Raw genomic sequence first — 15,022 nt, 5'->3', positions numbered from 1 at the left:
ACGGCGACACCTGTCGCCAGTAGATGCATAGCTTCCACCTCAGTGTATAGATCAATGTGCTGGAATGCCGTTTAAAATACAGATATATTACCTGTTACAGAAATAATGGATTTTTTCATAGAAATTTTGTTCAATGTTGTGGCGAATCAAGTTGATAAAGTATTGTGCTAACAGATCAAAGGCCAAAGTTGGGTCAAGACATATTTGTAATCAATAGTAAGGTCAAATTGTTCTGTAATTCTATTAAGCTGTTTTAAACTGATTAAATGAGAGAGAGACTTAAGTAGAGAGTTTATAATGGGCGAAAACTACAGACAAACAGTCTGTGTTAAGACAACGTGCAAACGTTACTTGTCGCAATAAATCCATTTAGGGGAGTAATCAATAATAACATTAAGGGGATATATTCATCTCAGTAACAATTGTAGATCCATGTTTGATTCAAGTAGAAAGCATCCCTATTTGCGTCAGTTGACCCCCACCTTTGGAGCTGTTTTGTTTTGTCTAATCAGTATATGCTTTTCGATTTCGCATAAATATAGTCTGTTAATTTGGCAAAACAGTTTACTTTACGCTATCGAGTATTCGATATGGTTCAATAATTGTCAGTTACCTTCATCTTATTTACCGAGCTAGAAAATAAAAGAGCTTCTTGAATCAGTAACACCTTTAAGACATGGAAGGCTCTTTCAACAGCGTCAAAGAACAGAACAAGACTCTCTTAAGATGAAATTGATCAGGTTTACATTCAAAGTCAAAGTAAAATCTTTCAAATGGATCTGTGGTGCATATATAGATTTAGCTTAATTTTACGCGACTGCAACGAAAACAGTAATATCTGACGAAATTCCCTGACGACTGACATTTCCTTTGCATGTGTCTGTGACGTAAGGCAGGAACACTTTCTATCTTAAACAAGTTAAACAACTTTCTATCACCACTGTTCCATGGTGATTTTTGAATGTAGAAGACAAAACCCCTCTTCCACTTAAATCTGTGTATGGACATGCTTGTTCACGGTCACATAGTGCACTATGTCATATGACAACGGGTTTCGCCGCTCACATTTGAAATAGTGTTTTTCTTTGCTGTCATTGATCTGTTTTTGCTACCTACAAGTACAGTACACCACTTTCATAACGATCACCATTATAACGACATAACTGATCTTTTCACTAATTCTGTAACTTATTTCGCGAAACTGTAAAAGTTTGATCACCTGGTAATAAACATAACAAACATGGCATTTGATTGATAAGCAATATTTGCGTTTGGGTTTCCATTTATGTTTATGTTTTTTGTTCGTTGAAAAATGAATTACCGTATACCTCCATTGAACCTCGAATCCGGAGCTTAGAAAAAATTAGCAATCTAATGTCATTATTTCACAAACGAAAAATTAATATTCCTTCGTCTTGGTAGTCGATGGAAACGGTGACGAGTATGTCACACTGACTGAAGGGACAGAAGAGACATATTGTCACGACTGAGTGTCCCAAATGCGATAATGTGGCACCACGACAATGTACACCCTGGCATGCCTTTTTTGATCCAATACTGAAACCTCGTTGCAAAGCATGCTGTATGCTGTCGGGGAGCTAATGGTTCAGGGACTGATACAGCTTTATTAGAAAGGGGTATGTGTGGGTGCAGGTTTCATATACACCCGTTAGTCATTTAATATTTGGCGATATAATTGGTGCAATGCTTAAATAGTATATATACAGGGCGTCTTTTATGGAGGGTCAAGCTATTGGTAACCCCATTGAAATGTCATTATTACTTTCTTTATCATCAGTCACAGTCTGTGACATGCATTTCTTGTTCAAATTGCCAGTATGGAACTCTCCTGCCACGTAGTGTCAATTATTTGTAAGTGAACCAAACAGTTTATTAGATAGCCTGAAAGAATGTCAACGATCATGAAGACATATTTATTGCTGAAACTACAATTCAAAGATATTACTCAATGACCGTTCTGCCTTGTTTCTGCCTTAAGGCACCGCATCACTACATTTGTATTGTGGGTTGATCCCGGCCAGCTGACACGTACAGTTGTGGATGAGATGGTTATTCACGCTGACGCTGAAGACGTCTTCATCACCGTGACATTTGCCTTTAGCGTCCTCGCACACTAGAAATATACCGAGAGTGAGTGAGTGGCCTGTTTGAATAGTAATTAGTAAACAGCGTGTAAGATGTTTGTTTGTTTGTTTGTTTTTAACGCCATACTCCAACAATGACGGCAGTCTGTAAATAATCGAGCCTGGACCAGGCAATCTAGTGACTGATATCATGGACATCAACCCCTACTGGGGTGCTGCGACATGAATCATCCTAGTCCATTCGATTGAATGCTTTAAACATTCGGATATTCCACCGCTCCCCATTGCACATAATTAACACAGAATAGTCTACCCCGAATACAGATCAAGGATTTTAGACATGATTGAATATAATTTTACACCACCGTCATTCCAACTCTGTAACTGCAACCACGAACGTGTTTACCATCAGCCTTAAAACCAAGGTATCACACGATCTGCCTTTTCAGAATCTGCGAGTCGACAAAGTTTTCCGTATGATCGATCCTAGATTTGAGAATGTGCCGTCTAGATATGACAACACTCGACTAAGAATGACTCACATGCACTGGTTGGTTCCAATGAGAAGAGCTTCATACCAAGGAGTACTTTTTGTTTGCATTTGTACGTGCGGCATTTGTCGACATATGTTTCTCCTGGCTTGACACACTCGCGGCTTGGAGTAATACAAGCTTGAACAGAAAAGTCATGAAAAACATTCTTAACACCTCACGTTAAGGTGCAGTTGAAACCAAGACACCTTAATGTTAAGAGTAATTTGGAACACACGAAACGCTTCACTTTACGATGTATTTGGAACACATTAAACATTTATGTTAAGATGTATTTTAAACACATTAAACATTTATATTAGATGCATTTGGAACACATAAAACCTTCATAAAAAATGCAACCCAAACACCTCTGTGGAACACCTAAAACCGCCATGTTATGATGCATATAACATAAAACACAAAATATTTTTTTGTTAAGGATCATTTGGAACACATACAACATGAATGTCAAGGTACTTCGGAATACATAAATGTTATGATGTGTTAGGAACACGTGAAACCTTCACGTTCAGACGCATTTGGAACACGTGAAACTGTCATGTAAAGGTGCATTTGGAAGACATATAACCTTTATGTTGTGATTTTGGAATGCGTTAGACCTTTATGATGAGATGAATTTGATATGTATGTATGTCATGGCAAGGTTTATTTGGAAGTATTTGCACCTAATTGTTGAGGTTTTCGTTTCTAGGTCTACTTTGATATCTGACATTCACCAAGAGAGGAACAGAATTATGCCAAAACCAATTATCTGACTGTCTCCTGTTAGTTAATGGCGTCAGTTTATTTCAACATTATGATACATGCATAATTGCTATATCTCTAAATCAGCTGAATAAATATTTGAAGTATCATATTGAATTATCGAATTAATCTCCTTTTAAAGTGCATAGTGTGACATTACGGCCAAATTTTGATTTAAACAAGTAAAATTACTCGAATTTAATGTGATATCATCTCTGACTTTCCTGAATATTGACTTTAATTTTTAAATGTATTTGTAATCCAGATTTCAATGAGCACCAGGTGGTGTCTTGCAATGGGCAGGCAAACAGAAACTTTTTGTCGAGTATCGACCAAGAGGCTGTGACAGCCCTGTAATTGTGGATTGTTGTATATGATTAAATACCTGTACATACAAGCTGGGGACAATTACGCCGCTCAATATTTCATCTTGAAGGCTGGAAGTTATTCAAAGCGTAAAACTGACATTAAAATGCAATGTGGATTCGAACTCACACCTTCGAATCCTGTACGTCACATAGGGTCACCCGTATCCTTGTTTCATGTTTACGTATGTACAATGGGCTTCGTTTACACAAAACTTTGAACAGTAGTTCCCAGTGTGTCGGCTTGGGGAACGAATGCACGAAATGAACAGATCTTAGGCTACTTATATGACACTAGTTGTACAGACAAATCAAGAACCAGAATCAGAAAGAACCCCGGACACACCAAAGGGGGATAACTCAACACCGAAGATTGGACCCTTACAACCAGAAAATTATATTGACAAATGCACAAATACAAACAGAAAAGGTCGACCGTCTGTGTTGACTTCTCCTTGTGTGTATTTTACGACACTTGGACATTTTTTAATCCAAAAACACTTATACGTATCGATCTTGGCGTATCTAAAGTAGATATAGAGACTTTCATATAACAACTCTCATAGGTATTGACCTTGGCGTACCCGAACACGAGATGGAGACATCACCTGGCGCAAACAGGTCAATGTGACCCTGATGATACTCTTCCATCAATATCAGGTAAGATGTTAACAGAAAAAATATGCTTACATATACCTTGTTATTGAGGATTTGACAGATAGTTGATACGGAGTAAATAGGAATATTAAAAAGACTTTGTCCACCTGGTGTAATCGCATGGGCTACCCTACAAGAAACTCTCTACAGGTCACTTTGTCTTAGCGTCCAGCTTGAATCATATCAGTGCACATGACTGGTACTAGTTAATGAGGCTTGGATTTTCATGTAAAGTACATGAGCATGAGAAACAAAGACGAAAAGTAAATCTTAAACAGCAACAATTCATAACCTGATTCTTCTTTGCATCCGACAATGTGTAGTAGTATAACATAGTTATCGTAGTCGTAAGCAGTGGTAGTAGTGGTGGTGGTGGTAGTGGTAGTGGTAGTGGTAGTGGTAGTAGTAGGTGGTGGTGGTGGTAGTGGTAGTATTGGTGATAGTAGTAGTATTGGTGATAGTAGTAGTATTGGTGATAGTAGTAGTATTGGTGATAATGGTGCTGGATATGGTGGTAGTAGAAGTTGATGCGGTTGTGGTGATGGTGGTATTAGCCGTAGTGATGGTAGTATGAGTAGTCTGAGTAGTAGTGATAGTGTAGGAGTTATAGTAGAAGTTGTAACAGTGGTAGTAGCATCAGTGGTAGTACTAGTAGTAGTAGTTTATAGTAATAGTAGCAACAACACAGCAGCAGTAGCAGCAGTGGTAGTAGTAGTAGTATATAGTAATAGTAGCAGTGTTTGTTTTGTTTTGGTATTTTGGCTTTTGGGTTTTTTTGGGGTTTGTCGTTGTTGTTTTTTGTTTGTTGTGATTTTTGGGGGGGTTTTTGTTTTGTTTTGTTGGGGTATTTTTTGTTTGTTTTTTTTTGTTTGTTTGTTTTGTTTGTTTTGTTGGGTTTTTTTTTGGGGGGGGGTTTGTTTGTTTTGTTTTTGTTTTTGTTTTTTTGGGGGGTGGGTTTGGCGGGGGGTGGGTGGCGGTTGAGAGCCTGGACCTTACCTTGACTGATTTCAAACATGCCCACACTGTCATTCCTCTCCTCACAACGCCTCGTTACACAGTTGTAGGTTTCTGTGAAGTTAGCGGGAAGGCAACTGACGCCATTGCTACATCCTGTAACAGACATACGAGGAACGGTACACGGTACACTAACGCTTAGTCTGCAAAAATAGAGAAACATATTTAAATTGAAAAGGAGCCCCAGTGAGGTGGGAGGTTTGACATGAACCCGAGGACAGTCTAGATTTGCATCATTTGAAAAAAAATGGATCATAGACAGTGCCGGCGAAGTGATATTGTAAAGATGAGGTGTGATGGGGTTTTTCGTCGTACATCAGATTATTTCACTCATACGACGCCGTGCACGCACGTGCGTGTGTAGCTGCTTATACTAGCCCAGACTTAAATCTGTTTCATAGTGCTAGCTCACTGACATACAATGTCGCACTTAAGCATGAATACCTTACTCAGACACATTATATTGACTCCAACCCGACCGATTCTTGTTGTACCCATCAATGCCTATTGGTATGACGCAGCCGGTGATTGAACCTTTCCAGCATCCATACATTCAAGTACAGTATGGTCCAAGAAGGTAAGACTATATTATAAAGATCGCCGTCATCTAGGAGGAATATTGCAGTTACTTAGGTTTTACCATACCCCATTCCTTCAACAGCACCCTGTAAGATCGGTGCTGCCCGTGCAACTGTAGGTCACAGGTGTAGTTAAAGCAGCCCTGCCGGAATGTCTCATTCACTCCCAGACAGGTACCGGCGATCTCACAACCTGAAGCGGTAATTAATAATAATTAGTGACTAAGTATACTACCGACAGAAAATAAGGGAACCAAGAAATTGAATGTAGATGACTTTGACAGTGACAGGGTAGGTTATCGTGGCGTATCTCCCAAACGCAACATCCAATGACAATGGAATTTCGCATAATGCATGCCCAGCACGTGCTACACGTGCATACAGATGTTAACTCCTGTAAATGTAGTGGAGAAGTCGCAATCACTAATGCAATAGAGATTGACACTTACTGACAGAAATGCCTCCGAGGCAGTATCTCGGTGAAGCAACAAAATGGAGAATTGTGGGGATGATAGAGGGGGGGACATCATTATGTGAAGTTGCCCGGCAGATGGGTAAATCAAAAAGTGTAATTTCACGCCTGTGGGATAAGTACCGTCAAATGGGTGGAGTTACAACGAGACTTGGGCGTGGTAGACCAAAATCAACGACACCACGACAGGATCGTCTCATTACGTTAATTGCTCTACGCGATAGGTTTAAATCGGCCCCTGCCATCAATAGAGAATTCCGCACACTCACTGGAAGACGCATTTCAACCTCAACCGTTAAAAACCGACTCTATCAAGCTCGTCTGAAAGCAAGACGGCCTTTTAAGGGTGTCACCCTTTCAGCTCACCATAAGCGCCAAAGATTGGCATGGGCTAGGCAGCATCAGGGACGGGCTATGCGCCACTGGCGTTACACCGTGTTCTCTGATGAGTCAAGGTTTTGCCTACGATTCACAGATGGCAGAAAACGTTGTTGGCTTCGGAGCGGGGAGCGATATGCCAGAGCAGCAATTCTTGACCATGATCGATATGGAGGTATAGTGTCATGGTGTGGGGTGGGATTACACATGACAGACGATCAGATTTGGTCATCATTAACGGAGCCATGACTGGTCAGCGATACGTTGACCAAATATTGCGTCCTGTTGTGGCTCCATTGGCTAGAGTTATCGCCCGAAATTTTGTACTCCAAGATGATAATGCCAGACCACATCGGGCCCGAATTGTCTCCGCTTATCTCCGACAAGAAGGTATCCAGACATTGGACTGGCCCTCTAAGTCCCCAGACCTGTCCCCAGTTGAACATCTCTGGGACGTTCTTGGTCGAAGGGTGTACGCCAGGGACCCAGGACCCGCCAACCTGGCACAGCTTGGTGCAGCTCTCCAAGAGGAATGACGGGCAATACCACGGGCAACCATCCGGAAATTGATTAACAGCATGCCATCAAGGTGCCGTGAATGTGTTGCCAAACATGGTGGACACACCAGATATTGAACTTGACGCCTAAAATTGATTTAGTGGATATTTAAAGCAGTTTCAAATTCGCTATTATTTCATTAGTTCCCTTATTTCTTGTCGGTAGTAATAATAGCACACCACTGGCCCATTAACTAAACACTCTTAATGCAAATGTTCCGGTACTCATTGAACTTTAAGGTACGTGTTTCACTGAATTGTACTTGGTTGATATGTGTTGTTATTTCCCGTCGTCACGTGACTTGGATTTTACAGACTACGGTGTTAAACAAAAAACAAATACATGTTAGTGTGAAAGTCAGAAGCACCGTCAGTTTTGCCCATGAGCACAACCTCGTCCTTCGTGTATCCTCATATATGTGGAAGGGGCGTGCTTCAATACTTCGATGACCAAATGACCAAATACGGAAATCAATACACAGATGTCACGCTTTTTCCGAGACAACTTAAGTTCGACAAATGAAAGTTCGGCACATTGATGTTGATTATTTTTATGTTATGTCATGTATTGACCTGTGGTGAAATAAACTTTGTATTTATCGATTTGACTTGAATAAGGATGATCCTTACCAAGAATTAAAAGCTCTAGTTTCAAATTAATAAATTAGTAAATATTTATATTGTGAAATTAATTAATTATTGTTGAATGAAAATAACATGCACAATGTGCAATAATGTTATTTAGAGTCAGTACGTACTTCCGTTTACAAGACTGATTCCGATGGCGCCATTATTGACTTGACACTGATAGGTCAGACACCCGGTGGTCCAGGTCTGGTTGATATTCATGCACACACCGTTATGGTTACATCCTGAAATACAAACAGTCGATGATGAAGCATAAGAAGAGATGATGTATTAATGTTTTTGATTCCGATGGTATCGAATTACTCTCTACCTATCCTGGTGGTGACAACTTACTGAATGAGGTTGTCAGGCTCTGTGAATTTGACAAATTGACTGTGTGAATCATTGTTTACAAAATCACTAGATTATTTGGTTGAAAATATTTATAATATTTACACGTCGCCTTCATAATTCGCTCGAGAGCAATGCTCATGACTGGTCATCATCATCAACATCTTTATTACGTGCAGGCCAAGATACATATCAAGAAGCATATTCTGAACATGTATGCAGTTTGAACGAAACGAGGAAATAATTCCTTAAAATCTGTAGCATTTGCATGTCTGCATGCGTAGATTAGCTAACACCCTCAGTGAAAATATCAGTAACAGAACTATGTATAGTTGTACTGGATTTCGTTTAGAATTTTTAATACCTATTTCTATTTTTCTAACTTTTCACTTATTTTGTATGGATAATAGATAAAAGGAGCTAGATTTATACGTCTTTGTTTTTGCTTTGTTTGAAGATATTGCTGAACGATACCATATTAACCTGCAAATTCTTAGGCACAAATCTACCCCGAAGTTCTCTATAACATATATTATACATTTCTTCAAAAGGGATATTCGTCTTCTAAATCTAACTTTACTTACAGGACAATTTCTTTGAGATACGTCAGTATTTGAAAACTTATGAAGAATTATAACTCATTACTGTATTCACAATCTTGGTATAAATTCTTCAAAAGTATATTGTCATTTCCACCTTATTATAGCAGGTTATTGCCTCTCGCTTTGCACAAGTGACTGGTTATGTCAAGGATTCCGATGTAGGCTTGCTGTGATATTTCACCTTTTAACTTTCAAGAAAGGGGCATGCAAAACAGCAATGTGTTTTATAATGTATTTACAACGTTGATGTTCACGTACCCTTTGTCATCATCATGTAATGGACCTATCACACATCATTCTATGAAATTTGACTTACCGGCCTTGACCTGCTGAACGGTCCCACCATAACACTTATAGATGACACATGGGCCCGCTACAGACGTTGTGAAATTTTCGCCTTCCTTGTAAATCTTGCCACCGACTTGACAAGTCCATCCTGTGACAGTATTGATTGAAAATAAAATAGATATATCAACTGGACCAGTTTGCAGTAAGTGTGAGCAATCGGTTTTATGTGTAAGGTAAGTTTCAAACAGGTGTTATATTCAGCATCGTCTAATAACGTAATATGTTCGTGTGCGTTGCATTTTAATCTTAGATATCAGAGCGATATATTTAAGTGGAGTTCCTGTTCCTACTAGTTACTGTCTGATGTGGCTTAAATTAGCTATGTATAATAGTTACAGTTAGACGACTGATTTAAATCATACCAACCTCACAACACTGATTTAAGCAATACTCCACACGTACCCCTGACTTGACACCATAACAACCATACACCACTGATTTAAGTCAGATCGACCCCACACCACTGATTTAAGTCACATTAACCCCACACCACTGATTTAAGTCATATCAACCCCAAACCACTCATTTAAGTCATATCAACCCCACACCACTGATTTAAGTCATATCAACCCCACACCACTGATTTAAGTCACATTAACCCCACACCACTGATTTAAGTCATATCAACCCCAAACCACTCATTTAAGTCATATCAACCCCACAGCACTGATTTAAGTCATATCAACCCCACACCAAAGGATTTACGTCATGTCAACCTCAAACCACTGATGTAAGTTATATCAACTTGAAACCACTGATTTAAGTCACATGAACCTCACACCACTGATTTGAATCTTATTAATCTCACACCACTGATTTGGGCGAAAGTATCTTCACGCTTCTGTGTCATGCTGTTTAGATATTAGACAGGGAAACAGTATACTTTGCTGGCCAGATGGCTTGTCTCCCTTGTGTTCTCATTCATGACAAGACTGTCATTACTTCATAACTTCTATCTCACACCGTGACACAATTTGCAGTGCTTTGCGTCCTTCGGGCGCTCTAAAATCCTGTGATCGCGGGTTCCAATCTAGGATCTCAATGATAGATGTGAATTTTGTTTGTTTGTTTAACGCCGTCCTCAGCAATATTCAAGCCATATGACGGCAATTTCTAAATACTCGATTCAGTGATTGATAACATGAGCATCAATCTTAGCAATTGGTATCAGTCAAGTCAGTGAGCCTGACCCCTCGATCCCTTTTGCAGCCTCATACGGGTTGGCATGGGTTGGTGATGACCAATCCTAACTTAGATCTTCACCATTAGTGGGTGGATCGTCCTACATGTATATGCAGAAGAGAACGTGCTGGAGCTGTTCATTTTTACTACTTGCTTGTTCTCAAACGTCTAGTACCTTCACTACTTCTGTTTTAAATCACACCAAGAAAACTAACACCTTGACGCAAAGGAATACATTTCCAAAATAACCTAAACATCTCAATACTGAGTTAAAGTTTGAAAACGTCAATAAAGTTAAAACTTGAGAAATGGACGCTTTTAATGATGCTTTCATAATTTTTCATGTTGCGTATAACTTTGTGAAACCCAGGGACCATAAATTACATATTGAAGAAGTGTTGGAGACTTCAACCAAAATCCAGTCGATCCTGACACAGATAAGGGACATAATCACATTTCTCACAAATCGCGGTTATCTTCGATATTCACCAGAGTCTTCGACCGAGCAAACGCCAAAGTGAGCCCCAAACACACACAATGTCACAGCGAGCAAAACCAAACTGAAAAGGTATTTGGGTGAAGCATGGCATCAGAATTATTGACGTCTTGTGATGTAGTATCTGTTTATATTGTACCTTTGAGTCAATAATATATGCTAATGTAGATACAATGATTTATCAAAGTAATAGTAAACCCGGTTTCATATTTCTCCAATTTATTTCTTATTTTGTTCTGTGTAAGGTTTCAAATGAAATCGAAATTGTCCGTTGTTATCTTACTTCAGTATTCTCATTGAAAATAAGGTGTATACGACATTACACGAATTAACCTCAACTAGATATTTATTGAGGAATTCAACGACCATTAATTTCCGCTAATCAGAGCTCAGAGTCAATCGCCCTTAATGACACAGTTACCCTATTTTGCATTAGCGGTAAAGTGTATCTAAATCATGGGTGAACTATATCTCATGAGTGAGTGAGTGAGTATGGTTTTCGCAATATACCAGCAATATCACTCCGGACACCATACATTTAATCACCCGAGTATCCCATCGTCCGGTTTATCTTGTGTGTATGTAACATTACCTATTCAGTTCGTCCATCGTCCATGATTTCCTTAGACGACGGAACTGTTGACTTCCCGATTGCACTCACGTTACATACAAAGCACACAGCTGGTTACAGCGATAAAGGCAGGTGACAAATTGTCCATCACATTGTTTCCACATAAATTACGTGTACAAACAAAGAACTTACTAATGGCCTCTTACAGAGACGTAACATACGTTATGTATCGGGTTACCATTTCGTTCAATTCGGAACTTTATCAAGTGGCTTTGGTTTGGGTACTTTTAATGCCACGTTCCATATTGATCGACGTGTGTATGTATCAGTTATATCATGTGTCGTATTCTGGGATTGTGAAGTTGAGTGAGTGGAAAATGAAAAACTGTTGACAAAAACTCGACTCAATGTGCTAACAACAGCCATACCTTCGATAAGAGTAGTCCATGGTGGCAGAACAGCTGGAACGTATGGGAGAGTGAAGGTGAGAGAGTTTAGCCTAGTAAAGCCAGGGCCGTGTCACCTGTCCGTTATCTTATCTCACTGGTCAACTTTAACGATTGTATTGGATTCTTGGAGCGAAATTTTAAAATGTATTTATCGACTGCTTCTTGAACTGAGTGATTGTTGATCAACGAACATTATTGCTGTCTTCAGGAGCAAATGATTGTTGGAACTGATAACATCAGAGAGTCGGCCGTCCAGGCTCGCTCACACGATTGGTGCATGCATGTCATCAGGAGCAGTGTAAACCGTAGATGTCGGTCAGAATTGGTCATCTGCAACCCGTGCTTGTTGTAAGAGACGACTAACTGACTCTGGTGGTCAGGCTCACTCAGTTGGTTGACACATGTCATCGTATTCCACTTGGGTAGATTGATGTTCATGCTGTTGATCACTGGACTGCCAGGTCCAGATCCGAATATTTACAGACCGGCGCCATATAGCTGGTATATCGCTGAATAAGGAGTTGAACAACAAACAAGCCATTCTCTTCCCACACGGGTTACACAAGACATATCTTCCCACGTGTCTCTATTCTAACACGGCCCTTTTATTGTGCGAGTGTTCAGGATTCGTGATTGGTGGCAATGAGATTCACATAAATATCTTACACTATTTCATCCATTCACAGGGATGTGATTCTGATTTTGTGCAGTGGAACCCTCGTGATCAGTCATGTAATGGCGGATCAATGGCGCCTCCTTTGCCCTCGTTTCCAAGCTAGCTATTACATGTTTTGTATTGTCGATTGATTCCTGAACTCTTTATTGCTTGTTTCTGATTTTCATTTTAACATGAAATACCAAATCTGTCGTTTGCATTTTGATCAACTTCTTGGCGGTGGTCATATTGGATCTAAATCGATGTAACACGTGTTCTGATTGGATAGAAAAAAGAGAGATAATTCTTGTTGCAATTTCCTGCCACTAGGGGCTTTAATGAGAACCGGGAAATGTGGCTGTCTTAGAACAGAGGTACGTGGAAAGATATGACTTGGGCATCGTCTGTGGAAAGAGAATGGCAGACTGATTGTATGAATCTGGACCAGACAATCCAGTGATCAACAGACCTGAGCATCAGTCTACGCATCTGGGATAAGATGACATGTATCAGCCAACTTAGCGAATCTGACCACATGAACCATTAGTCGCCCATGTCGACATATAAACCTAACCCGGATCTTCAAGAGGACAAACAAGCTATTGCGTGCTGATACTGTTCGACTAGTTTTGCGTTTCCAAACGCCAAATGTCATTAAAGCACTATTTGCATTCATACATTACCTAAAGCGCACCCCCAACCCCTTGCCCACAAGAACTGCAGCCCAAACAAATGACTTGTGTTTGCACGCGTCTGTGATGGCAAAGCAGGATATGCTCACCTTTGTCACCAACACCTGGTGTCATCGCTATTAGAGAGTGATTCATGTACATGCAAGAGTGCTCTGTGTGTGTGTGTGTGTGTGTGTGTGTGTGTGTGTGTGTGGTTGGGTCTGGGTAGGTAGGTAGGTAGGTAGGTAGGTAGGTAGTAGGTAGGTAGGTAGGTAGGTAGGTAGGTAGGTAGGTAGGTAGGTAGGTAGTAGGTAGTAGGTAGGTAGGTAGGTGATTGCCCCCATATAGTTTGCATGCAAGAGTGCTTTATGCAGGTAATTCTTGTACGTATGTATGGGAGGGTGGGGGGGTGGGGGGGGGGTGGGGGGGTGGGTCTGGGTAGGTAGGTAGGGAGGGAGGGAGGGGGTAGGTAGGTAGGGAGGGAGGTAGAGAGGTAGGTAGGTAGGGAGGTAGGGAGGGAGGGAGGGAGGGAGGGGGTAGGTAGGGAGGTAGGGAGGTAGGTAGGTAGGTAGGGAGGTAGGGAGGTAGGGAGGGAGGGAGGGAGGGAGGTAGGGAGGTAGGTAGGTAGGTAGGTAGGGAGGGAGGGAGGGAGGGAGGGAGGTAGGTAGGTAGGTAGGGAGGTAGGTAGGGAGGGAGGGAGGTAGGTAGGGAGGTAGGGAGGGAGGGAGGGAGGGAGGTAGGTAGGTAGGTAGGTAGGTAGGGAGGGAGGGAGGTAGGGAGGGGGTAGGTAGGTAGGGAGGGAGGGAGGGAGGTAGGTAGGTAGGTAGGTAGGTAGGGAGGTAGGTAGGGAGGGAGGGAGGGAGGGAGGTAGGTAGGTAGGTAGGTAGGTAGGGAGGGAGGGAGGTAGGTAGGGAGGTAGGGAGGGAGGGAGGTAGGGAGGGAGGGAGGTAGGTAGGTAGGGAGGGAGGGAGGTAGGGAGGGAGGTAGGTAGGGAGGGAGGGAGGGAGGGAGGGAGGTAGGTAGGTAGGTAGGTAGGTAGGTAGGTAGGTAGGTAGGTAGGTAGGGAGGGAGGGAGGGGGGAGAGAGGGAGGTAGGTAGGTAGGTAGGTAGGGAGGGAGGGAGGGAGGGAGGGGGGGAGAGAGGGAGGTAGGTAGGTAGGTAGGTAGGTAGGTAGGTGATTGCCCCCGTATAGTTTGAGTGCTACCTTAACAACAAACAGAAAAGCAAAGTAAACACATAAAGCTCATTTACTTAGATGCGTTATAACTGCGCAGATTGGATGATATCTCATTTTTATAGCACACGCCCTCATCAACCATGGTTGCGTGGGGTTTTGTGCCAATCAAATGCTCGTGGATTCAATTGCGAGAAGATGTACAAGATGTTCAAATACAGAGAATAATGAATTAAATATTGTGGCTTTGAAACAATTTCTTGTGGTTTCTATTGGTTAAGTGTTTTTGGTTGTTGTATTTGCTTTATTTTTATTTATTTAGTGTATTGGTTTTTGGGTGTTTTTCCGTTTTTTGTTTTGTTTTTATTTCGATTACTTGTACTTTTCGAGATGCAAAAATCGGAGGTGCATGCCTGATACTTCCCTCGCACACACCAGGAATTTTGAAACCTCGACGCTGACTGGTTGGTTT

General features: G+C 41.1%; 1 protein-coding gene across 1 annotated transcript; it reads right to left on the bottom strand.

Moving 5' to 3' along the window:
* Nucleotides 1-1,994: 1,994 nt before the first annotated feature.
* Nucleotides 1,995-12,049, bottom strand: LOC137283342 (uncharacterized). Its single transcript, XM_067814797.1, has 8 exons — nucleotides 12,030-12,049; nucleotides 11,024-11,094; nucleotides 9,321-9,440; nucleotides 8,183-8,296; nucleotides 6,085-6,210; nucleotides 5,422-5,535; nucleotides 2,648-2,776; nucleotides 1,995-2,134 (listed from the first exon to the last, which is right to left on the bottom strand). The coding sequence occupies exons 1-8, from the start codon at nucleotides 12,047-12,049 to the stop codon at nucleotides 1,995-1,997; spliced, it is 834 nt and encodes a 277-aa protein (XP_067670898.1).
* Between the last annotated feature and the right edge of the window lie 2,973 nt (nucleotides 12,050-15,022).

Source organism: Haliotis asinina, chromosome 5 (assembly GCF_037392515.1).
Source record: "Haliotis asinina isolate JCU_RB_2024 chromosome 5, JCU_Hal_asi_v2, whole genome shotgun sequence".
Classification (NCBI taxonomy): domain Eukaryota; kingdom Metazoa; phylum Mollusca; class Gastropoda; order Lepetellida; family Haliotidae; genus Haliotis; species Haliotis asinina.
Note: the sequence above shows the minus strand (reverse complement) of the source record. Positions and strands in the feature narration are given on the sequence as shown.